The sequence below is a fragment of the Rhea pennata genome, chromosome Z (genome assembly GCF_028389875.1).
Source record: "Rhea pennata isolate bPtePen1 chromosome Z, bPtePen1.pri, whole genome shotgun sequence".
In the NCBI taxonomy this organism is placed as follows: domain Eukaryota; kingdom Metazoa; phylum Chordata; class Aves; order Rheiformes; family Rheidae; genus Rhea; species Rhea pennata.
This window is the reverse complement of record NC_084702.1, coordinates 51,026,649-51,054,470: the sequence shown is the minus strand read 5'-3', so window position 1 is coordinate 51,054,470 and position 27,822 is coordinate 51,026,649. Positions and strand designations below refer to the sequence as shown.

Below are 27,822 nucleotides of genomic sequence, written 5' to 3'. Positions count from 1 at the left end.
TGCATTCAGCCTTTATCCATTAAATAACTCTATCAAACTGTTATTAATCCAGTTATCCACGGATTTATTGATAACATTCATGTGGCTAATTAACATGTCTCTTTCAAGCATCTAATATCATTTGTTATAATGAACTATCTATTCAGTATATAATAGAATTGGAAAAAAAAATATGATCAACTGAATTACTGAATTAATAAGCACTGATTACATAAAATACAGAAGTGGCAAATAACAAAGATCAAAGAGGAACAAAACCAAGACTATTGACCCATATGAGTTTCAGATTCTTCTTAATCTGTGTCATTCAAAGTAACAAGAGACTGCTATAGCCAAAGCACTGCAAAACTTTAAGAGAAAGGAAACAGGCACTAGCAGGAAAATAAAGAAGTTAGTAAATAGTTTAGGAAAAATAAAGCAAAGAAAAGTTAAGAAACACATGGGATTCAGTTGAAGGGCTTCTTTCTCATTAGATTAAATATCCACATCTATAAATGACAGGCTATTCTAAGTATATATATTTGAAACTTTTGTTCCTCTCAAATAAAAAACAAACATAATACTTATACTTTAACTTCGAAACAAGAAATTTAAAGTTGCATGCCTGCAGTGATGACATATCCCATACAAGCATTTTAGAGCATATGTGTAAGACAGACTGTGACAGAAGTCAGTTTTACAACATATATAGGCCGTCTACGACAGTGACTATACATATAAGTATCATCATAAGCTATGGAGCATTCCTTTGTCAGTCCATGCAAAACTTGGATGTACTATAGCAAGCAGATGTATTTGTAAAAGAGGAAAATACTATTACTGCCTGAAAACACAACTGAAAGCCAAAATTTACTCCTAATTCCAACTTAATCACAGGCTCCATCACAGGCTTTTGCCCTCTCATGCTCTTGTATAACACAGAAACTGGGAAGGAAGGAAAAAAAAAAAAAAACACACTCCAGATTTAAATAAGTATTCTTCTCAAAGAAGAAGGAACTGTTTAAGAATTACAATGAGAAAGAGGTTCATAATTTTGAACTATACTTCACGGTCTGCAACTAAACTGTTAGAACAGAATTAAAAAGAGAAAAGACATATGAAACTTAAGTTATTTGCATATACTGACAGATTATTTTCATTAATCCACCCCTTCACATTAATATTAGAGCACAAGCATAAATCAAAGCAATGTATGCAACACAAATGCTTGCTAAGAAAATCCAAGTGGTTCAGTTATTAATGCAACATAATGAAGACCAATGTATTTCCAGAAACTTACTGGGATTCCAACCCCTGCTTTTCAAGAAACTGCATAGCACTTTCCGAAAAATTTGAGAATCCTGCAGAGACACACATATTATATGTATTTTATCACACTACAAACACTGAGTCTCTTTTCTGAAATAAAATGTTAGGTAACAGAACACCTTTAGAACAAATTTTCGTATGTCTAGCATAGCTCTTTCATGTGCTAATTAGCATGCCACAATGCAATAAAACTTGGTTATTAACATGAGCAGTCTTTGAAAACACCTCTTTGATATTTGTACATTTCATGAACGTGAATAAAATTTACATTAATTTTTAAGACCATAAGTAATTTTTTTCCTGAGGAAAAAAAGAGGAGCTTCACTTTACTACACAAAGCAAAACGGGTTAAAAATAAAACTGAAGGGCAAATGTAATTAACAAAACAAGTAAAGACTGGACCATTTAAGACAAAGCAGGGAAAATATATAAGATATCCTTCAGAATCCTTATTCCCAAGCAAGATTTTCTAAAAATGTATGATTTTTTATACATTTTAATACAGATATTCTCAAAAACATCCTGAAGGCTTAAAATTAAATTTTCAGGTCATGTAATCAATGGGGCTATTACAAACATTGATAAAAATAGTTACCTGATTCCAGTCCAAATTCTAGATAATTTTCTGTCACAATTAGGATTGCCATTGCTTTCACAAAGAAGAAGAAGCCAAAGGTGACACACACTGATCTTTCACCACCATCCTCTACTTTGAAATAATGGGTGGTCAGAGAAAACAGCATCTTACTATACAAGGAAACAGTCAAGGAAAATAGAGTTTGTTATAATTCTTAAATGTAGTTATTTTACACTATTTTAGTCATCTATACTAAGACTGTTTTAAGACGCACAAATGTTTAAAAAAAAAAAAGTAACGTGTGAGGCCAACCTAAGGTTAATTACGCTTTACAGTATTGGGAAATTTTAATAAGCACAGACACACACAACCACATAATGGATAGTTGAGAATACTCTATTCTGGAATATAGTTTTGATTTAGGCTTACTGATGGCCAATTGCAGCAAATGCACTATCCACCAGGGCAAATTAAACCAGTTATGTCATAATCATGATAATTTACAGAAGTTATAAAACAAGTGCATCTCCAATAAAAAAAAAACAAGCTAAATGAAAAAAAATCCATTAAAATACACAACTCAAGATTTCATGTATTTTAATTTCAAAATTCAAAACATTACTTTTGAATATAACAGTGAATACAGGGATGTGAATACATATATTTTTTAAACCACAGAGGAGCGATACATGTTCTTCCAGAATGCATCACCTCAAATGGGTCCATTCAAGATTCTGCACTACAGAAATCCAGAGTTCAAAAGCAAAAATAGAGCATCATTCAAATTGCTGCCTGTTTGTTGCTGAAATCATCTGGGTCAAAACACTGCTTCAATCTTGAGTTAACTGCACGTGAATGTGTGTTTGGACACACATATCCATCCACACACAGAAATACATGTATATAACAAAACTAGTATTTTGTTTGTTTGGGGAGAAAAAAGTAGAATGATGGTCCTCCTCACACACATCCTGAAGAATTCAGGCATCAAATTGTGTCCTCCCTCTGGGTTTAAAGGCTAGGAATTTTATAAGACTTAAGGTGAAGACAGAGAGCTTGTTTGCAAACTAAGGGCAACAACAAAAATAATGCACAATTATTTAATGCAAGAAGGTCTCTCTCAAATGTCTGCTGAGCTTTCTCAAATGATTAAAGCTTCTGAGTTGTCTCATAAAATCTGTATCCTTTCAATTAGATTTCCTTTTCTTAATCTTCAAAGCATGATAATTACTGGAAGCAGGAAAAATTTAACTCTTTGTGTAAGAACAGAAAAGTTGTACTTTTCTAGTAATAATGGGATAAAACTTCTTAAAAACAGAAACTTCTCAGAGGGACTGCAGACTTGCCTTGTAAGAAACAATGACCAGTGGCATGGCATTTATTATGTGACTATTTCCTAAGCAGAAAATGTATGAAGAGATGAAACTTGTGTTTTTCTACTTTCATGTGCATTAGTTTAAGACTTTTCAACCATCAAAACTAATCACTCAATCAGCATATTTAGTATTACCTAGTAAATACAATTTATTCCTTTCTCATTTTGAAAAAATGAGACTATACACTCCCGTATGATACCTTAAGCCCTTTCATGTAACCTCAGTGCCACAAATATGAACAGTAAGAGGTTGTCTGCTCTGTTATTAAGCTGTTTAAAAAAATGTTCATTGAATATTCTCATTTTAATGCATTTCTAAACATAATTAGCACCAAAACTATACAGTAGGTTTATATAAATTTTTCATAATACAATGTCAACTCTATATTAATATAAGCTGCAGCCTATTATAATTCATTTTTTTTCAAATGGCAAATGATATCAAGTTTATATTCAAATAAAGTACTTGAAGATAACTCCAGACGTTACTTGCTTTGAAAAAACAAAAGGGGGGGGGGGATATTTTTCCATTACATCATAACATTTAAATTTGTACTTTTTAAAATACTGGAAATGTATTTTAGGATGTAGATTATGTGAATATCCATTTTAGGGGATCTATTCAATAAAACATTTCAACTGCCATCAGTTAATCTCTCATATGATTATGCAATACTGCACTTCATTAAGCAGCACATATTTAATACATGCATTGTTGTATTTCATCCATATGCAGAGTATTCATCTGTGCACATCAGAGTTGCCTAACGACAGCATCTAACTTGAGTCTTAAGTTTACAGTAATCAGCTTAAGCTCCCCTTATAGCTGACAGGAAAAATGGGTATCTCTAAAGGAATACTTACCTCATCCTAAAAACAGGCACATAACAGGTCATCAGACTGTTCTAAAAACATCCATTTCTCCACATTGACCCTTAAAAGAATGTTAGTATGATCACAATAATTCCTACCCTTATGTACATTTTTCTCAAAATGTAACCTTAAGATATTTCACCAAAACCAATACATTCTTAAACCAAGTATCCTTACACAGTTAGGGACATTAACCACAAATCAAAAATCTAAAGTCAAATCTTGAAGTTACACAAAGTATTTCACAACAATTTGTGACTAACAGTGCTATCTCCAAACAGATTTTTAAGCCTCCCAGGTGCATTATTTTCAAGTACAGATTATGCCCAAAGTATCCAACCACAAGTAACTAGGAAAAAGAAAGCATGTAGATAATAAATTCCAATTACAGTGTGCATTCAGATACCTCTAGAAAAATTAAGGATCATGCAAACTGGGTAACAGAGAGTTCCAGTCACATGTGAATAACCACCCTCACTACTGATTCAGAGATGGAGAAAAGTCAAAGCATTATGTCAAGGAAATCAGACTTCTCTTCATTACTTCCTTTCAATGCTTGACCTACGTTTCAAGTTCTACTGAAGAAATAAGTCATCAGTACTAAGTTAATAGTTTTTTTTTTTCAATTTACTTCATTTATTTCACAAAAGGTGGTAAACTTGTAGAACATATATAATTATTTCCAGTAAATGTATCCTATCACTTATATAAAATAACTCTAGAATTTTTGAATCATTTACTATACAGTGCATCAGTATTTATATGCATGGTTAAAAAGATTCACTTGCATGTCTAGTAAAATAGCTAGAATTTTTGGATTCACAATAGAAAACCAAATAAAGCCCTGTAAATTATTTCTAATTGTATGTGTGTAGAAAAAAAAATAGTTTAAGGTTTCCAGAGGCTATATCAAGGTCTGATGATAACTTTTCCTATATCAATATTCATTCTAGTTCAAGAAAGTCTTTTGGTTTCCTTTTTCTATCCCATTGATGTAACTACATACAAAGACATTTTTCAAAAGCAGACAGTAAAGTTTCCTAATTTTCTTGACCAGGTAGCTCAAATGATTATCTTTTCAGATAACAGATAGTTTCCCAACTAAGAAATACATTACTTTTCTTACTTCGCATTAATTTTCCTAAGTACCTTGCCTATGCAACAAAAAGGACTGTAAACCTTTAAACAGTGTTGTATACAAGAGATTAAACAAATAAATAAATAAGGTCATGTATTTGTGTGTTGTGCAAAGACAACCGACTTAGAATGTCATTCATGTCAGTGATGAATATTAAAATGCTGCATAAGCAAAGTAATTTAAATTGAACGCATACTATTGTTAAGATGGATCATCTCTCCAAGCTGTCCACCTTCACTCTACCCTCATAGATGTCTCTCCCCTTTCCCTATTCCCCAAAAAGTGCTTTGTTATCTTACAAACTCATCCCTTCACAAGTACCCTGGCAACTGCTACATTTAAAATTAACAATCATTTAGTTAACTAATTTTTAATTTTAGTTCTAACAAGAAGGCACCATTCCAAATTTCAAAATAACAGTAATCAGTCATCTGACTAGCAACGATGTGCAATAAAATATATAGCAAAAATAAAAGAATTCAGTAACCAGAACAGGTGACCTACAAAACAGTAAGTTTTCACAGACATTAGCTACTTTTGCAGGAAATACTGCATTTTAAAGTAAAAATTCATATTTGGCAGATGGATATCAATAAACAAGGAAAAAAAACACAACACTTTTTTAATATCTTTTCTTCTCCTCTTTAGCTACTGGAAACAGTGCAGTGTGTGCAGACTATCAGCACAAAAGGATATCAGTGAAATGACTCAGTATTCTGCAACCTTTCAAAACCACTAAATATGGAGTGGTACAGCAGGCCTGCTGAACCGCTGCCTCCAAGGAACATATTGTCATTGAATCTTCCTGAAAGTATTGCTAACGCAGTAAGAGAGGCTTTTTTAATACTGAAATTATTTATCTATATTGTTAACCATGAGGTAACCAAAAATCCCAGAACTGCCGAGGTTGGAAGGCAGCTCTGAAGGATCGTCTAGCCCAAACCCCGCTCAAGCAGGGTCAGCAACAGCAGGCTGCTCACGGCAGCGTCCAGTCGGGGTCTCAATATCCCCAAGGATGGAGAATCCACAGCCTCTCTGGCCAACTCGCTCCAGTGCTCGGTCACCCTCAGAGTGAAGGGGCATTTTCTTATGTTCTGGTGAAATTTTCTAGTACTGTGCCCACTGCCTCTTGTCCTGTCACTGGGCACCACTGGGAAGAGCCTGGCTCCACCTTCTTTACTCTGCCTCCACTGGACATTTATACACATTGATAAACCCCTTCCCGCCCTCCCCAGTCGTCTCTTCTCCAGGCCGGACAGGTCCAGCTCTCTCAGCCTCTCCTTATATGAGAGATGCTCCAATCCCTTGATCATCTTAGTAGCCCTTTGCTGGACTCACTCCAGTAGCTCCATGTCTCTCTTGCACTGGGGAGCCCAGCACTGGATGCAGCACTCCAGATGTGGCGTCACCATTGCTGAGTAGAAAGGAAGGATCACCTCCCTCTATCTGCTGGAAACACTCTGCCTAACATAGCCCAGGGCAGAAAGACAGAATCAGAAAGAGACCCTAACAGCGCCTTGCTATTTTCACACTACTGAGAAAGAAAGCTTGCAACTCAATCCTTTTAAATATCTGAGTTTGGTTTTGCCTCTGAATGCATGATTAATAGATGACCAGATGAAAGCAGTGATTAGGACTGCATTTATATACCACTGTAAGAAAGCAGTGCTTAGTCTATTTTTCCCACGTAATCCAAACCAATAAATAGTTTACAACTCTGTCACCTAGAGCTGGAATTGCAGTAGTAATCCTTAAGCTAGTTACACCCAAGATTTGTTTGATAGACAAAGCAAACAGAGGGTGTTGCCACCCATACATTTAAGAACACATTATGGCTAAACTTGTCTAAAACTAACGCTATGTCTTAAACTTGTTTTCTGAGTTGTATTAACCTCCCCCTCATTCTTAAAATTTCTTAACAGTAGTTGCCTCTCTCTCCTTCTGTCATGATTAAAGTAGAAATACTTCACTCCAAGAAATAAAATAAAGGCTGCTTAAAACTATAGGTATAATATCATTTAAAGTGCATAAGAGTCAGGCATTAATTTTCTTGTGACCACCTAGTAGATTAGAAAACCATCTTTGCATCGCTCTGTCCGCTGACAGGTAAAAATCAGTAGAGAAATGCCTTATCTGGAAAGTAAGCAACTGCCAAACATTTTGTTCTTTCATAATATGAGCCAATTCCCCCATCTAACAAGTTCTTACACTCATTACCAGGAAAATTCTAGGATTTCATTTATACTGAAAGCTACTTTGGAAGGAGATACTGTCCTTACTGTAAGGGCAGCACACACTTTAAGAATTATCAAGTGCAGAGGAACAGTAAGCAAATCCAGAACTGTCAGACAAATCTAATCAAACATTAGAACTCAAAGGTTTTACAGATCATTAGATAATACTTAACACACACACACACACAAATAAATAAACCACAACATGATCTTCTATATGGAAGAGGCATTTCCACAGAGGAATCAATTTTGAATATTCAAGTGCTGTATTAAGTCTAACTTAAGTCTAACTTAGTACTTTATCTAGTTATTAGTTGTTGAGGGAACAAAAGAATTGAACAAATTCATTTTTTAAGTCATCTCTCTATAATCTGCTTTTCTCGAGGCCCTTATTCAATTTCATCACTTCATCACCTCTCACATCTTTAAAAGGCGACTTTCCTCCTCAAAGTGTAAGTCTGAATTGGTCTATGAAAAAAATCACTAATTACTACACAAGCATCTATATCCAATACAGCTTTCTCCTGTACATAAAAACATTACAGCTGCTTCTTTCTATGGGTTGTTATCACTTGTCTCCTAAACAGTCTGTTTTTGTTTTCCTCAGTTTCAGAGGGGAATTGAGCTCCTCACTGAACTTTGAAAACCTAGTACCATCTCATCTCCTACAGCTCTACATATTATATTTTCATATAAGGTTCACTATAAGAATATCTTGAATTTCCTCTAAAAATAAGATCGCATACATGCATCTTTGCAATAAGTGATTGTTCAGCTAAGGAAGCATGAGACTAAACCTATCAAAACCAAAAACTATGTGGTAAATTGCAAACTTCTGCAAATGTTTTAAATACTTGCAGGTACCAAAAATATATATATATATATATATTCCTTATTGCCCCTGGGCAAAACCAAATTACTTTAGAACCATTATACATATTACAGGTGAGCACTGACTTTTTGTTCACATACAAAGATTTTCTTCCATAGATGGTCTGGTATTAAAATTTACATGTTACTTATATCAGCATGTACAAAGAGAAATATATATTATCTGACATCAGCACTAGCATATACATCCTTTATCCAGATGTTAAATATGTATTTATTCTTCAAATCTGCAACATACAGCTTTCTATAAATTACAGAATGACACAAGAGCTATTTGGAACAGACAGACTGATTCAAGAAAATAGGAAAGGATACACTGCAAAGGCCAAGACAAGCAGACACCACACTATGCTGATATTCATTTCTTGTGAGGGCTTCACAATGCTGTAATAGGCTTCAGTCACCACATATACAACTGTAGCTGCAACAGTGAAATCCACCAACCACTGATATTCAGGAAAATAATGCAACGCTGAAAAATATAAATTTGCAAATCTTAGAAGTACAATAGTATTTTAAAGAAAATTACTGACATATACAAAGAGGGGTGACAACTACAAATTATTTTCAAAGCTGCTTCTCAAGGTCTAGATTATCTAAGAGCAACAGCAAAAAGAGCAACTCTTTTCCCCCCCACTCAGCAACTTGTTCTTTTAGTCCGAACTTCACTCTTCACTTGTTGCTTAACACTGGATTACTATTAAGCAGCGTATGAGGCTACAAGATGTTGTTGTTTTACCATTTCAGCTTTTTCACATCAACCTGCCAATATCAAGAAGCATAGCTAATTTAGATCTCAACTTCAAGGTAGAAAATAGTCCTCTGCTAAAACTAAACTACCGTTCTAAATCTAACTACAGTTCTAATTAAGAATTTTGTTTCTCTATTTAAGATTAAAAGCCTACTGACAATCATTTAATGTACTATATATAATTGCTTCTTCTCTTTAATCTAAAATCTTTCAAATCTAAAACACGGACGATTTGTTCTCCAAAATTTTGTTCACATCTCCTGTCTAGCAACAAATCATTGTGTGAACTCCATCCTGAAAATTCTGGGGAACATACTGTCCCTCATGCAGGTCAGGTGATTTGCAAAAGGGAGACATTTTTTTTTCCATAGATGCTAGGAGCTGCAAAGACCAGTTCCTGATAATACAGTGCAATCTGACCTTGCCAAACAGCTTCCTATATTAACAAGGTTAAAAAAAAGAAAACAACAAAAAAAAAAAGAACCCACAGAGTATTACCGAGCATTTCTCGTTTGTGTACATGGTACCTGATGTCAAAACCAAGAAATCGGCTGAATCCTAATATTTCATTGAAAATACGGTATTTATTTTGAAACAACTATTCAGTTAATTTAATTTACATTTATATATATAGCTTCTTAAAGATACTTAAACCCTACATTATATCAGCATTTACTAGCGGATGCTTGTTTTACTCAGGGAGACACTTTAATACTATTACTTGAAGTAAATAAAACTGAAATTCATGAATGTTTTGCACGCTTACATGCTAGTTTCAAAAAGCTGTGCATTTCTGTTACAGACTAAAGGTCTTTTCATCGCTATTTTGGAGAGTTTAAACTGAGAGATCTCCTGCTCAGCACTATACTTTCTCTCTATGCTTTCTCTCTATCTTCATGCATACAACAACACAAGCATGTTAAAACATAGCTAGGGAGAAAATATGCATCACATATACTTACATATCCATGTATGACTTCTCAACAGAAAAATCGGTTGAGACGTTTAAAGAATCAAAAATTAACATTAAAAAAACATTTAATAACTTTCAAAACATTTAATGCTGCTTATTTCTGCATTGTCGCTTTTGTTTTCTGAATATTTTACTTCAAAGTTTCAGATGTGTGTGTGAAAGGTCTAAGTTTCAATGCTACAGTATACTTCCTATTTTAGCTGAAAAGAAAGCTTATGTTTCGACATCTGCCAGTTGTCATTTTCTTGTACAAAGCTATGATCACATTTTTTATGTCTATTTCAAATACACTGAGTGATGTGATCCTTTTGGTGTTGTCTCATATTGCTAGGGATGCCTGATGCAACAATAGATGTGCTTTATGCTGGATTTCACCTACTCATCCTCTTCTGTAACGCTGCTATTAAGATGTCACCTATGGAACAACAAAGGAGATTTAACCCTAATTCTTGCCTTCTCACTTTATAATCAGTTGTGCTTTTATTCTTTCATTGTCTATCAAAAGAGATCTTCTGGTTTTTATTGCAAATAAACACTCGATAGAAAACAACATACCATACTGTCAGGATATATTTGACACAATATACTGTATACTGTTGTCTGCATCTACTTATTCTTACCTAGGGTGTCCCTTTCAGTCACAGACTTTGTTTCCAGATGAAGATCAATATCTTTTGGAATGGTTAGGGGCTTGTTTTCAATATGACCATTATATTTTCTGTTAAAATAAATAAAACACACAGATACAACAAAAATCAACGTCTTAATTATATAACAACATTTCAAATACAAGAAATATGCAGATCACTTTTTCCCAAAAGCAGACATTTTCATCTATGTAAAGAAAGCATTAACTCAAATTCAAACATGCACACATCTCGAGAAAGAACTGAGTATGTCAGTAATTATTAGCTTTGCCTTGCAATGTTCTGAAATACTAACGTTACACATACAGGTCTAAACAGCATCTCTATGCCGCATCCTGAGTATGTATCAGGACAGTATCAGGTGGGCACCTACTCCAGCACACTGGTTTCCTCTAAAAATGAACTTCACAGTTCAGGCAGGCAATAAGCTATGGGAGAACCTGCTGAAACACACTAATCTCCAGAGTCTAGTGATACAACTGCATGTACAGTGCAGAATACATCCACCTTGTCATGCACATATACAAGAAAACTAAAGTTAATTCGAGATTTTGCAATTGAGGTCTAGGCCAGGAGAGTAGACGGCAGCTGCGTTAAAGCCTTTGGATTGAGAGAAGTTAGACTTGGGAGTCAGTCTACTAAACACGCACTGCAGTTAACAAGATGTAAGGCAGCTCAAAAGATAACTGAGGTGGATAGGCAAAAATGTAACTAAATTTCCCAAGTTTGCAGATTCCAGTATTAGGTTTTTGGCCACAATACAGTGGTTAATAAGCACATCATCTGAGCTGGAGGAACCTAGATCCTTGACAGATCTATCCCACTAGCCATCACAAAAAGATAATTTTAAGATAGTTTTTTAATATAAAAGGAAATGTGTAAAAATACCACAGAATTATTTCAATTTATTATTGTTATGGTAATTAGTTAATTTGCATGAAAATTATCTGAAAGATCATCCTTACTAACCAGAGTAAAAAACTTACTTCACTACTATATCAAAAACACTACACAACAACAAAAACACAACAAACAACGGAACTCAAAACCTCAGTTAGCAAAACAACAATTCCAGCCAAATTTTAGAATAACATCTCTGAAATCAGAAGAAGAGAGGTAGATCTTCCACTGAAAGAACTATGATCAGAATATACACATGAAAATGATTTTCAATCAACTGTGAACTTAAAGAATGATGTCTTACCAGCTAATGTGTAAGATGAGAATATAGCACAGAGCATCACTTTTTCATTTCATCTTAATTCTTAATATCCCCTAACTGAAGTACACAACTTTTAATGAACAAATTCAAAAAAAAAAATAAATAAAAGAGAGAGAGAAGCCTAAAGCATTACTTAAAATTTTTGCATGTCTAAGTCTGAGTTAGAATTCCCAAATTTATAGCCACTTGAATATCTGCAGACTTCTGTGTGCTTCCCCCTCTCCCCACAGTTATACTCTGTTTTCCTCCTGTGTGCACCCAGGAGTACCATCATCTTGAGTGAGATGAGCATTTTGATAACTGAAGTCATCTCAGTTCAACAAAATTTGGTGCTCCTATACTTTAATTATCCCATGGGACCCATAATCCAAGAGACACACTCAGAACATACCTAGCATCACTGACAGCCTTTAATTCAGAATAATTCATAGTAGCTATGGACCTTCCCATTAACCTAACAATTTAATATAAAGCAAATCATTCTGAAATAGAAAAGCTATCTAATAATATCTATGTGCTATTATAACTTACAGCACAACATACTGAAATGTAGTATGCATTGAACATAATGGACTAATCAGATACAAGTTCAAACTACAGCTGTTTCCGAGCCTAATTTCTAAGCAAGTTCCTTCGTTCCCTTTTGTCATCTCTCTATTAACTCAAACTTGGAAAAGTATTTAAGTAAGGAGCAGGTATTATATTTTACAAGATTTGGGGCTTGAAAAAACAAATCTTATTCTTTATCTTGAAGACATACAGGAAAAGCCAATAGATGTACCTTTACATCATTCTCACATCTCCTTGGCTCAAATGAGCACTGCATTCCAATGCATACAACCTAAAAAAAAGTATATCTAAAACAAGTAAATAGGAACAATTCCTACTTTAAAATAGGCCTCTCCTCCAGTAACAGCAGCTTCTTCAAAGAACAGAAGTATATTCATTGACTGAAAAGTCAGGTTATTACACTTCCTATTGTAACAATAGGAAAACAAAGAAAGCAGTGTTTAAGTCTGAACATTACTATCCTAGTTTCTCTGAAGTCCTATATCCATAAATAAAATTTACCTCATTACAAGCAACTACATACAGCTATTACAACTCTATTTTTAGTTACATATGAATGTACTATGACAACTAGACCAACCTTAAAATAATTAAATGACCCAAAACAAAAGCGGTGTCTAGACATGAAATTACAGCATCACATTTGAAATACTAAAATGCAGAAGTTTAACATTTAAAAAAAGGACAATGCAAATCAGTAACTCATGAAACAGTCTCCTGTTAAGTTTTACAGTAAATTTTTCAAGGACTAAAAAATTTAAGCTTACGTACATATAAATACACATTAACATGTCATGCTTCCACTTAATGGAGAACATAGGATTGCTCTGGTGAAAGTGATAATGCACATAGTTTGGATGGCAGAAGGTTGCTAGAGTTGAAGAAAGGCATTAAGAATAGAGTGCAATTATTATTTGTTAAAGTGATAGTGTTTTTGTGTTTTGGTGGAACCTGTCATTTACACTTCTACGTAACTGAAGTTATTTTATGCATGACTAAATATCACTGGATAAATGGACAGTTAACTGTAATAACTGTAATGCTATTCATATTAACTATTTTGCTTCAGTTTGTTACAGAATGATTAGAAAAAAAGGATTTCTGAATTTAGAAAAAATACTGTGACAAATAAGTAAAATTAAAGTCATTAAATATTAAAAGGAAAGACTTTTTTACTCCAAAATTTGGCAAATAAAGTTGCTACCCCATGTAATTTCAGAAATGGAAAAAAAATTGCTTTGATATTACAATGAATAGACAACATATGCAGCCTGTGGATTAACATAAAAGTTAGATATCTAAGAGCTATAGGAGTAGTTCACACCGGAATAAAAGAAAAACCCAATATTTTTCCCTTTTTTCCCCCTACAGCCAGTTCAGAAACATTGAATAAAGATTGAAAACTCCACCACCTCAAGATTAGCCTCGGTTCTTGCCTCAATTATCCTTCCGGTAAGGCTGTTCCAGAACTTCACGCCCGATGGTCAGGAATCTGTTTCCAGCTTAAGTTGACACACTGCAATCCTATCCTTTCTCAGCCTTCTTTTTGCTAGGTTAAACAAGTCAAGCTCTTTTAGCCTCCTCTTGTAAGACAGGCTTTCCATTTCTTGGATCATCCTAACAGCCCTTCTCTTCACCTGTTTGAGTCTGAATTCATCTTTCTTGAACATGAGTGATCAAAACTGTACACAGTAATCCAGATAAAGTTCTACACCAGTGCCTTGTGCAAGAGGATTAACATTCCCCTATCTCTTCTATTGGAAATACCTCTCCTAATACATTCTAGGAGCACATTTACCTTTTTCACAGCTGCGTAAGAGTGGTGGCTCATAGTAATCCTGTGTTCAACTAATATAATCAAATCTTTCTTCTCTTGCTTCAACATGAAGAGCTTCAATCCTACAGAAGATTTGCTATTCTCAGTCTTCACCCAAATGAAGAGATTCATTAAAAAAATCTTGCTACCAAATTAGCGACTTTAGAGATCACTTTTGTGGACTGGGAATCATACAGTCCTGCACAATTCAGGCATGTTAAGCTCTCTGTTAAACCAAAAGAACATAGCTCAGTACAGAGCTGCAGCAATCAAAGCAAGCAGGGCACACGCACATAAGTTTTAGACTCACTCAAAGACAAAAGTTATCCAGTAAAGTTATTATACAGATTATGCTTTAAAACCACTAAAAAAATCCCACACCTTAAAACAAGTATTTACCTATCTTTTTTACTCTTCCCTCTTTGTTTTCCTGCGAGAATTCGTAGCTCTTCTTCAGTAGGATGCTGATACCATCGTAAACTTAAGAGAGAAAAAAGGAAAAAAAACTCAAGTAAAACAATGTCAGTATTAACAATTTAGAGGGCTTTTTAATCTATATATCAACACACATATATACACACATTAAAACATCTGTCATTTGCAGCACCTAACCAAAATACATTTGTAAGTATCAACACTGCTCTGAACTGAACAATTACAGTTGGATTTCAATTCTCTTCAGCATACAAGATAGTTATAACTAGAAAGGTTTGCCACTATCAACACACCATTCAAGTGAAAGCTCATGTTTCTTAAAACTGATTTTTCAAGTCGTTATCAAATACAGCAAGTAACACTGTTAGTGATTTTTTTCACTGAACAGTGAAACTAAAATAACTATATTACAGTTACTCATCAAAACTATATTCTAAATGATTTTATTAAGGATAATTAATTCTTCTCAAAAAAAAAAAAAAAAAAAAAAAAAAAAAAAAAAAAAAAAAAAGCAGTAATTTTCCAGGATCTGGAACAGCTATGATCAAGTAACCTTTACCTGTCTTTTCTTTCACAGTCATACTCTTAACATTTGTAATCCTGTCCTACACAACACCTCAGTGATATTTTCGGCTCTTTCTAGGAAAAGAGGAAACATCGAACACCACAGCTAACAAAAGCATAGAAATTTGTAAATTAAAGGTACTTAACTGTAACCTAGAAAAATATTTTCATACTTCATTATTGCTTTTAGAGACTTAATATTTAAGCACTATTAAGCAGTCATTAATTTATATGCAGCTGAGTTGTACACTTTCCCACTTTCACAAGCAAATGCTCCATCATGTTGCTCATTTATTTGAGAGACAAGTAGTGGCAAGGCAATTCTGAAGAAGAAAAAGAAAAGGATGGCTAAGTGTCTAGGTGGTACATTTTATCCTACCTTCTAAGCATGACAACAACCTCAGTAGCTGAAAAAAAGCCTTTACCTTTGGCAAGGGAGTGCTGCCTTTCAGATGAAAGATGACTATTACTCTCACTTCTACTCTGAAATGCTGAGGCAAAGGAGGCTAAGTACTAATGGGAACAGTGCTGGAAAACCTATCTGCATTTACCTGGAAGTCCTTTTCTCAAGTAGAAGAAATTGCAATGCAAAGTTCAGCTTTCAGCATAGCAAAATAATCAGAGTCAGTAAGCAAATCCATGACTGTTAGTATTTCCCAAGTTAAGAAAACTTCATCAAGTAGGGTAATTCAAACCTACATGGGCTAATGAGGGACCCTGTTAAACACTCTTTCAAAAAGATGGTAAGGCAAACCTGGGAAATGATCAAACCAAAGCTATCCTGTCACAGGACAACATTTTCAGTCTCTCTTTGGGAAAGGCTGCCCTGTCCCAAGGAGAAGTCAGATACACAGATCTTTATATTTGTAGAACACAAACTTTTGGGTAAGCAAAAGAAAATTTTCACTCTTCATGCAACAGAGCCTACACAAATGCACAGGAAGGACCACTGCAATGAGACTTTCATCTGAAAAGCAGGAACATTAAGTCCAGGCAGCCATCACGAGAAATATTACTCATTTTCCCATCTTCCTTATGATGGTATGGACACCACGTGCATACTCATGTGCTACCAGAGATGAAAGGTAAAAGACTAGGAGGAAGAACAGGGAGAACAAATGTATGTATCACTGGGCATATGCTTGCTTGGCAAATTTTGAACAGGAGTTTCTCCATCCTGACATGTTCTCTGACACCAGACTAAACGTGGTTGGGGGGTGGGAACAAAAAATAGTATGGCAAAAATACAGTACATATTGCAGTAAAAGCTCCTAATTTCAGAAGTCTGATTGCTAGTATAACGAAGTGTTAAACAGGCACTCGTATAGAGCTCATAGACATCACCTTAAAATAATTTAAAAAACAAATCTAACGGGTAAGAAAGAGTTCAAGCTGGTAATACTATATAGAATGTAAAATGGTTAACAGGGGTTTGCAGATAGCACAACAGTACCTACTGACAAAAACTACACAATCAGTTGATGCTGCGATTTGTTCGAGAGAAAAAGCACAAGCTAATATACTACAAAGATTCAAAACGTTGCACAGCAAATTCCCCCTGAAGAAATTCATTACCAGTTGAAACACCAAAGAAGGGCAAAAGCTAGACACTTTGCATAAACAAGGATTTTGGGGGGTTGGGAGCTGTCCCCTTGCCCCCCTCCCCCAGGACACTGGTAAGAGTAAAAGTTATTTCATTCATTAATTTTCATCATATGCAGTCCCAGGTGAAACATTTCCTGTTTTGCAAAAGAACTGTAATGCAAAACATTGTAAGATCTACAGTGAAATAAAAATCAGAACAGCTACCTTTTCATCCAAAACGACAAACTATAGAGATACTAATTTCTTCCCATCCTTATATAATCTAGAGAAACAAAGTGAGGAAAAAACACAGTAGTCTCCCACTTCGTCACTAACCATCTTCCAGATTTGAACTTCACATACTGACAGTACAAGTAATGATGATCTCTTACGTATGAAAAAGTTCACTTGTGTTGGAAGCTAATTTTTCACAAACTTTCCTGCATAGACAGACAAATACACTTAATACTGCAGCACAGACAAAATTCTTGTTCTGTGTAAAGGACCAGGACAAATCAAGGATGTTTAAACTACAACTAGGTCTTAATTTCTCGACAAGACTATATTGCAAGTGATTTATACTGAAAGCTAACAGTACATAAGCCTCATTTTTTTTTAATTAATAAATCTTACACATCTGTGTTTAGAATCTCAAAACAAAGATACTTGAACAAATGCTTTAATAAAGGCACAGTTAAATATTTGTTATTCATATCTGCTACAGTTTATGTTTGTTTAAAGCTGAGGTCCCAAAACTGGTTACCCTGTGGCTTTGACATGTTCGAGCTATTCTGAATTGGAACAGTAGCACAGATATGCCCTAGTTAACTTGAATGAAGGTCATTAAATAATGCACAGCAAAACATCAGTTTTATTTCTCTTCCCAAAGCAGACTGAAAATAGGACAGAAGTAGCTGGGCAACTTAAGAGCAACATGTTGGTAAAGTCTGATTATTCATTAAAATGCAAAGGCCTACACAGATACTTGAGCTGCCATTGAGTTAAATAAACATGAATATTCAAATTCTTTTCAAGTTTTGAAAAAAACACAGATTGTTGAAAGTTTATATCTGCTTTCAAATTTAGGTAAATATTTTTTTCAATCTTTGATGATTTGTTCATTGAATAAGTTACCTTATATCTACCAATTCTAACAATTTCTTAAATTTTGAAAGTCTGTTTCCTTTTAACAGGCTTCGAAAGTACACAATAGTAATATTGAAATCTACTGGCTTTTTCATTTTTAAATGATAACATGTTTATCCCTCCTCCCCCTTTCCCGCTATCACATATAGATATTTTAGAGAGCCTTACCTAGAAAAACCTACCAACCTTCTGAAAGTTTTTTGTTTTTTTTTTTTTTTAAAAAAAAAAAAAAAAAACTTTTGGTAACCAAAGACTAACTGAAGAGTGAGTGAGCGTATGCATATATACCAAAGAAAACATTGTTAGCAAAAAAGACAGCACTATGTTAACCAATTTATCATAAAAGATTGTTTGTCAGCTAAACTAAGAAAAGTAATGTTTTTTCTTTCTGCCATTACAATTCAGTTTCAGTGGACTTTATGACTTGTTTTTATTTTTGGAACACAGGATTATTTCTGAATCTTTATATAGTCCTTGTATTCAGAGGGTTATCCACAATGAATGAAATTACAATGCACTCAAATAATTACTAGGTAAACAGAATACTGAAAAACAATAGTGAGATTTTCAAGACTACTAACATGAAAGGCAATAATAAAAAAAGCAGAAGTGCTAAAGTCATGTCTCATGTATTTTATCAACTATGCACATGCAAAGACAGAAAGGGAAAAGGATGATGAAGAGAAACAAGTGAACAACAAACTTTTCCCCATCATTGGCAAAAAGCATGCCTTAAAAACTTCACCAGAACAAAGAATACAGACATAATATCGAACAATTATCTAAAAGAAGCAATTAAATACTTTTATTTTTATTTGTATTAAATAGAACTATAAAAAATAGAAAATGTCATTTGAAATATCACTGAAAAAATAACATGGTAGCTGCATCTCTTAAAAAAATAAAGTTGGCAGTTTCATATTCATTAAAAATTGTCAAGAGTTCACTTATAATTTTAAATTATTTTTAGAGAACAAGAGGTGATCATTACCCCATAGATGTGGTCAACAATGAAACATTGCACAATAATTAAGTCTATCATTCCTATTTATATTATCTACCTGTCAATCACTACATTTGCCATTCTACTTACGTAGTAATAACTAATACATATCTAAACAATATTAGAAGCATTTTTGATTAGCAGCTCTTTGGGAAACGAACCAACATGTAGTTTGGGAAAATTAAAAAGAGAAGATTTGGTAATTTCAAGATCCAGAAGAAAAAAGGCAAATGAAAAATTATAACACTGGTTAAGATTCCTAAGGAGCACATTCAAGGATACTCCTTCAGAAATCATGGAGTGGAGATTTGGCATTTTCAAAAATTTAACAATCATAAAAGACAGCACACTACCTTCTAAAAACACACAGTTTTTCTTCCTGAAAGGAAAAAAAAAAAGTGTCTAATATTTTAATATTTAAGATACTGCTTTATATGCAAAATAGCTGCTGGTTTTAGTTATTATTGATACAGTCACATAGGGAATGTTTGCTTCGCAACTCATTATGTCTGTTTAACATACAGTTATGAAGAAGCAGTATACTGAAATTTACACTAATCTTGCCCTATGATGTATTAAAAGAAAGACTTTTTTTTTTTTTTTTTTTTTTAGTAAATACCTAAGCTCTTTTCATACGCAAGGCTAATCAGCCCATGGATTATAAAGAATACTGAGGCAGCACAGAGAAAATCCCTCCATTCTCGCAATGTCTTGTATTTAGATTAGGTTTTCAATATCAAAATGTGTAGCCTGTGCCTTTAGAAAGGCAAGAGCTGGACAGCAGCTAACTTTATGACTGACATGATTTATAGCAACGAATTCAAGTCTGTTCTTTTATACCACCCTTGCTTTGTACTTTGAACTTGTAAATCAGGTATCAAAATACTGTAATCCTAATAACATTCAAGAATAGTAGATCAATTATTTTGCAAGAAAACATCATCTGAATTACTCTGTTTCGCTGTTTGTACTCTAATACATAAATGTGTTACCATAGTCACACACAGTTTAATTACTGTTTCTTTTCTTACCTGCCACTACAGAGAAGCCACCGAGCAAGAGAATAGTGAGGTATGATCTTCTGTATGACACTAGCCATTACCATGGTAACCACCAACTGCACACCTATCACACCCTGTAGAGGAATAAGTTAGTAACAAGTCAATATGTATTTTTTAAAAGTGCTGAAATATCTTTTTGAAATATTTTTAAAACATTTTCCTATAGTAGAGATAACATTTACTTGTTTTAAAATCGGAGAAAAAAAATACTGCACCAGTTTCCAAGAAATTCCTTGGAACTTGTTATAGCCACTTACACATCTTACTCAAAAAAAGGTACTGCCAGATCACAAGGCTAGTAACATATGTACTATCTGACAGCTCACAAATACAATAGTTTCTCTGTTTAACAGATGTTAAAGCCACATGTTGATGTGACATTTCACATGACATTATGCCTTAAAGTTACATCACTGATTACAATCTTGATTTTTGTGGTCTCTTCAATTCTGACATGATCTTAACAGCTGACACTGCACAGACCTAGTAGAATTAACAATTTAAAAATCTCTGTGTCTTAAAATTACCACTTTCTATTAGTGTACAGCAATTGCTCCTTACTGAATTCGAGGAAAGGAGAAGATAGGGCAGAGGAATTAGTATAGCTCAATTTTAATGTCTGATTCTTGACTGGTCAAGATCTGGAACTTCAGAGGGGCAGCAGTATTCTGATCCCTAGTAATTCAACAAGCTTTAATTCATACTGTTTAAAAAAGATTAGTGTAGTACTGCACAAGTTTAAATGTTAGCAAGGCTTTTTTTTTTTCTTCACGTATCGCTTTTCTTTTTCCTTGTCTAAAAAGATGGGGAAAATATGTATACTCTAGTAGTAGGCTCTTATTTTTTTAAATAAAGGAACATCTCTAAAGTTCTAAAGCTAACAAGCTAAGAGTGAAATGTTGCATCATGTTACCCCTATCCTGCATTAAAAAAAGCTATCAATTCACACTAACACCATGTTTAAAATGCAGCATGAATCTTGTACCTTATACTTCCTCTATTTACATACAACATTTTCATGCTTAAAACATCACAAGCAATAGCAAGAACAAAAAAATACTGAACACAGACATGCACACAAAATTTACCAGAATATGCAAGAGAGAAGGCACCAAAGATGCACCAAATGAACTACTTTCTCTTGTTTTAAATTGAGCTGTTTTTCAGAATACCTTCTCATGAAAAGGACCGTACACATTTTCAAGCAGCACACAAAACATCACATTTAAGTAGTGGCATATGAATGTTTGTATGTACATTCATTCCTAGACATCTCCCTTGGCTAGTAATCTAACAATGCCTTGAAGACAAAACATTTCCTTCTGTAGCTGTAGGAGTTCAGAATTAACGGGCCACTGAAGGTTAGGAGGTAAAACACATTTCCACATATGTAAGCAGTACACAAATAACTAATGGCAAATAAATCATAGATTAGCCTATATATTTGAGAAACATTTCCCTAAACTTTTACATCTCATTCCCCACAAGAAAAAGATTCACCACCCAATAATACCCTACTAGCAGCACAGTATGCAATCCTGTCACGGTCCTGACATATTCTTTCCCAACTAGTGTATCTGCTCTCCTGGAGGAGCTTTAAGCATGTTTGGAAGACATTATATTTTGAAATCAGAAGTTTCTTTCAGTGTACAGATAATCTGAAAAAGTAAAGAGTAATTTTCATAGAATCCCGGAACTGCCGAGGTTGGAAGGCAGCTCTGAAGGATCGTCCAGTCCAAACCCCGCTCAAGCAGGGTCAGCAACAGCAGGCTGCTCACGGCAGCGTCCAGTCGGGGTCTCAATATCCCCAAGGATGGAGAATCCACAGCCTCTCTGGCCAACTCGCTCCAGTGCTCGGTCACCCTCAGAGTGAAGGGGCATTTTCTTATGTTCTGGTGAAATTTTCTAGTACTGTGCCCACTGCCTCTTGTCCTGTCACTGGGCACCACTGGGAAGAGCCTGGCTCCACCTTCTTTACTTTGCCTCCACTGGATATTTATACACATTGATAACCCCCCACCCCACCCCCAGCCGTCTCTTCTCCAGGCCAGACCGGTCCAGCTCTCTCAGTCTCTCCTTGTATGACATCTCTGTAGCTCTTCTTTGGACTCACTCCAGTACAACCACATCCACCTTGTACTGGAGACCCCAGCACTGGATGCAGCACTCCAGATGTGGCCTCCTCAGCGCTGAGCCACATGATGAGTTCTGAGTTGACTTATGACCCATCCCTACGCAGAGCTTCATGCATTCCCGCTGATCTCTCACATAAAGAGCAACTCTCTCTTCTTACTGTCCCAGTCTGCCTTTCCTATAGGGACTGTATCGAGCCATTGCAGCACTCCAGTTGTGTGAGCTACCTGACCACATCTGTGTGATCCCAGTGAGATCATAGCCCTGCAACTTACCACAGACTTCTGACTCTCCCAGTTTTTTCCCCCCTATGCTGCATGCATGGGTGCACAGGCACTTCACGGAGACACTCAGTTATGCTGATTTCCCAAAGGTATGAGAGCTTCTCCCCCATAATACTGGCTTCTTGGCACTTCCTTATTTGCGTGCATACACTTGAGCGGGTCCCCTTCTGCCCTGTTTTATTGTTGTCAAGGTCACTGTCGTCCACATCACCCAGTACTCTTTGCTTACCAATCTAATCCATCACTTTTTCATTTGATTATGGGTCATCATCCCCTTCCTCCTTCATTCCTAGTTTAAAGTTTTCCTCATCAGCCTGTTGGCAAAGATAATTTTGGCCCACTTGGTAAAGTGAATCCAATCTCTTCCTAGGAGTCCTCAATTCTCAAGGAGGGTCCCATGGTCATAAAAGCCAAATATCTGTTGTTGACACCAGCTGTGCAACCAGCCATTGACTTGCAGGACTCATTCACTCCTTGTGCCCTTCCTTCTCATAGGCAAGATGCCCTTTAGTCTTGAATACAACAGTAAGGAGAGTTCTCTTTTCTCCCTTCAACAGTGTTTACACTTAACTAAATCAGTAGTCGTGTTGTCAGTACTGCTTTTAGGGAGATGGCAGACAAATCTAATGTCATAGGCAATGCCCAGTATCACTGTTAATGAAATGTGATGGAGAGAGCTTATGATAGCATAAATTAGTTTTCATCATTTGTAAATATTTAAAATAAATACACTACCAAACATCTTATAACAAAATGTCAAATATCATTTTGAAGTATTTGTCACTTCTTTATAAGCTGAAATAACATATTTGGGATTTTTAGGGATATCATGAAGTTTTTTCAGCACAAAGCCTCTCTTTGCCAACTACTCATGTCTCCTTGAAATTTTAACTGCTCCTCTATATTTCTGCCTGCAGTTCCTTCAGACACCCCAAAAAGTCAGACCTCACAGCTTTGTTTGTGCTCCATGTCATCAACACCAGGGATCAAGATAAGGTTTGAAGTATTATTTTAAACACTTTACATTGGGAATTTTTGTTTTCTTGGAATTGTTTGCATTAGACTACCCAAAACGATTACCTAGCTAAAGGGAAGTGTATTCAAAATGAAGTCTACCTATTTACCTCACAGATGAGGAACTGTTGGACAGACTGCATAAAATGTCTAAAGCTGCAAAATAGTTGAGGAAAATGATACAATTTACATTCATTTAATAAGAGGAAATTTAGCACTCTGATTCCACATACATCCATGTCCCTACCATGCTTCAACCTCACACCTCAGAATTTGAGATTCAAATTCATGACACTATAGAGAGAAATCAGTTTCTTGCTGATCCGAGAATGACATTTCTGCCAATCTGTATACTGTTGAGAAGTACTCAGCCCAAGAAAAAGAACACTAAGTAAGATAGGTCAGTTTCTCCACAAAACAGAGGCTGGCAAGCAACCTCATCAAAGATAAGCTTGAAATAGTACATCCAAACAGGGACTATACTGTCTAAAAAGTTGCTCTCTGGCAACTAGCTCTGTTATAGAGGAAAGTCTTTGGCCAAAGTCTTACAGTCCCGAGCACTGTGCTCAATTCCAAAACCTTCTTAATAAGTAAGGCATTATTATTTTTGCTTGTGAAACATAACTACACACCTTTTGTGAGAAAGATTTTAATTAAACTGAGAAAAATGCATAAGCAGTCTCCAATACAAACACTATCAGCCTTGCTAAAGGGTAAGATAGTGAGACTTTGCACAACATTGAAAAAAGATGATAGGTCGAAAAAAGCAATTGGAGAAGGTTGAACAAAGCATAACCCAGACTTCAGCTTTCATAGTCGATACAATTTACACAACATACCTGAAAGCATTGTTGCTGATAATTAGGAGAACAAAAAGTAAGAATAAGTAATTACGATAAAGTTACAATACCACTTATCCACAAGTAAACTGTACTTTTAATACATGTACAACTACCTTAGCATAAGAATGACAAAACAAACAAGTTCTTAAAAGTACCGCTTCCTAAAGGACATTTTTCTTTACAGCACAAATTGATTTAAAGATTGATTTTTCTTTTGGCAGAGTAAAGATAACCAAGACTAATAGCTTTATACCAAGGCATTACTTTAGTTTCCTCATTTTGACTTTGCCCAAGATTATACTCCCACAATAATAGGTCTTTTTTTTTTTTTTTTTTTTTTGACCTCCAGACGTTCACTTTATCATGTACCTAGATCTCACAAATAAATCAACACCTAGTTTTAGGCAGGACTTGGACTCTAATAACAACCACCATGTCTGCCACTGCAAGACCACAGCCTTGATCCGAACTTGTATGCACCAGGACTACTGCAGAATAGGACAGTAGCAATCTAACTGCACACCAGTCAGTGCCTCTCCACACGTTCAAAGGTGGTGGGGGGAAGGGGGTACAAACTGCTAGGTGGAAGCAGTATAACTCCCTTTGAGATAAGGTGTTTTGTTTAAAAATAAAATTGCATTACCTTCAGCCAACTGCATTTTAACAGAAGCAGTCCTGTTTCTTTTTCCACTCAAATTCTCTAAGCATAAAGATTTTAGAACTCTCTGCTAGTGACCATTAGGCAAATCAAGTTATTGCTGTAGAAATCTCATTACCAGAACAAAGGCATTTTTAAAATCATACAACTATTATTATTATAGAAGCAATCAAAAGAAAATGCTTATTATGTGGAATGCTAATACATACTCAATGTTTTATTAAATTATAAGTAGAACTAGTCCAGAGAATCTGATCTACTAAAAAGGAAAAAAAAAAGTTGGATTATATTGTTATTATTACAACATTTTAAAAAAATAGCTTACCCATATTTCCCCAATCAGCATATGAACAAGAACTATGGAAGCTATTACTCTCCAGAACATTTACTTTTTAAACAAGAAGTTTTGCCATCATGAAGATCATCAAACATAAACAACAGTCTTTAATACCTCTGTTGAACAATCTGAGCATCATGGCCTTAAGTAGTATTAGGATATTTGTGCAGAATTTAGAGTTGCAAGCCTAATGGGCATGCATAGATGAGCCCCGGCAATCACAACCTGGAAGATTGTAGTTAGCAAATTGTGTTGATGATTTAATTTATAAGCCTCTTAATCCAGTAGAAACTGATTAACATCGCACTCTATTCTTGCTTTGGAACTGGAAAATGTGGCCTCCAAACAGTGTAAGAGTAAAACATCAAAAATAACTTTTTCCTTATGTCGTAGAAATATGTGCAAGGATTACTTGTCCACTCTTCTAGCAACTAGTAAAAATAAATAAATTCTGGTTTTTCAAGCCTACCAGGCAACAGCAACAAGCACCTTTTTTTCTTTTTTTAAAAAAAAAGATCTGCATTGGTTGGACAAGCTATATTGCCTGCAAAATAAATAAATCAAACGAAGCACTAGGTGACAGCACCCACGTACTCTACAAATGGCATGGGTGTTTCAAGATCTTTTCATTTAATAACATAACCCTTACTGAAAATAAAAAAAGGGGGGGAAGAAGAAAAGATGTAAGGAGAAAAAGAAGCAAAAAACTACAGTTCCTTGCAGGTGCCAAAATGTACAAAAGTTACAGACATACAGGCAGAATCAGGCCATTAAATATTTAAATATTATAACAGTTTGAGATTAAAAATCTGGTTTTGCTCAAAGCCAAACTCTGAGGTATGGCCCCTAAGCAACACGATTAAAAATCTGGTTTTACTCAAAGCCAGACTGAGGTACGGCCCCTAAATAACACTTGCATCATTTAAACATTAGTATTATCATAGCTAAAATGACATATTGATATTTATATCCACGTGGAGAGGAAATGCATGCATCCACGGCACACAGAAAATGTGCTTTTATACCAGCATATATGTGTCTGATTATCAGTGATGCCTCATACATCTCTCACCTGTAGATTAAGCATATTAAAAGTGGATCTGACCAACCCAGCTGCTGCAAGTTGTAATTAAAACCTAAACAGAAAGGTCAACATATCTTTCTTTATAGTAAAGGAGATGAGTCCATAACATGCTCAAGTCTCTTCTACCTAATCTAGAGCTATCCAAGAAGCCTGTGATTAGTAGCAATTGCACCAATCAAGTTTGTTCCTCTCTCTCTCTTTTTTTTTTTTTTTTTTTTTTTTTGCTTATTTTACAGGAAGCTCATTCACAATCAGTTATGGCAAGTGCAATAGTTTGTGTCTGTGCTAAGATGCTTATCAAAAAGTCATCTGAAGCTGCAACTCTAACAAAACCAATGCACTTACATACTGCCGCAGCTTATACTGATGTACCGTAGAGCCCAAAAATGAACTAGTAGTAGCAGTAGTCAAAGCGTTTGATAAAGTTTTTAGACACATTCAAGTTAACAGCTAATTAAAATCATTAAACTCTCTGTTCTTAACTACGAGGTATGTGAACATACATATGTTCACAGGTATACATTTATATGTACAAAAACACACCTTAAACCTGACATGGGGCATAAAATGTAGCAACTTTGCCTCTTTTTTCCAGTAGGAAAGAAACAAAGAAGTAAACAACCATTGGGACATAAAACAATCTCAGCACAAGGTTTGAGAGAGCTTGGAAATGGCACTGTACTTTTTTAAAGAGCAGCAGCAGCCATCGTAACTGTAACACTACATTTTTGTTGTTTCGCCTCCCCTCGGCACCCGCCGCCCCCAGAGCTTGCGCTGCTCCTGCGGCAAAGGCGGGGGGCGACATGTCGGCACCAATCACTCGGGGTGAAGGGCGAGGCGGCCCCGCCGCCGGCCGCCCGCCCGCCCCCGCCGAGCCCCCTCCGCGGCCCCAGCGCTCACCATGGTGCTCGAGCCGCCCCCGCCCGCCGCCGCCGCTCCAGCCGCCCGGCCTGGCCCTGCTCCCAGCTCATAAATCCGCCGCCGGGCCCGGCCGCCTCCGCGCGGCGGCCAAGCGCCCCGCCAGGCACCCGCCGCGCGCCGGCTCCTACCGGCGCACACCTCACCCCGCGGAGGTCACGCCAGGACCCCGCCGGCGAGAAGCCCGGCTAAGCTGCCCACCCAAGTGCCTGTGCAGACGTGGCCGTGACGCACCAAAGCTGCTCAGTATTAGCTAGCCGTTCCCTTGCCGGGCCGCTTTGCACATGCGGAGGGAAACTCGGGGAGGAAACGCGCCCACCACCGAACAAGGAGAGCCGGCCTGCCGCGCTCCGTCCGTCAGGCGCGCCGCGGGCAGCCGGCGCG

General features: G+C 35.9%; 1 protein-coding gene across 2 annotated transcripts in view; it reads right to left on the bottom strand.

The window, feature by feature from the left end:
* TMEM161B (transmembrane protein 161B) overlaps positions 1-27,545 on the bottom strand; it is a 40,988-nt gene extending 13,443 nt beyond the window's left edge. The window contains exons 1-7 of one of the 2 annotated variants that reach the window (XM_062599812.1): positions 27,421-27,545; positions 20,139-20,242; positions 14,775-14,855; positions 10,741-10,838; positions 8,712-8,868; positions 1,904-2,055; positions 1,280-1,340 (exon numbers count right to left, since the gene is read on the bottom strand). In XM_062599812.1, coding sequence (XP_062455796.1) covers positions 1,280-1,340; positions 1,904-2,055; positions 8,712-8,868; positions 10,741-10,838; positions 14,775-14,855; positions 20,139-20,242; positions 27,421-27,423 — 656 coding nt within the window. In that variant the 5' untranslated portion in view covers positions 27,424-27,545. The remainder of the gene's footprint in view (positions 1-1,279; positions 1,341-1,903; positions 2,056-8,711; positions 8,869-10,740; positions 10,839-14,774; positions 14,856-20,138; positions 20,243-27,420) is intronic. The other variant, XM_062599811.1, reaches the window with a different exon arrangement.
* Positions 27,546-27,822: the final 277 nt, after the last annotated feature.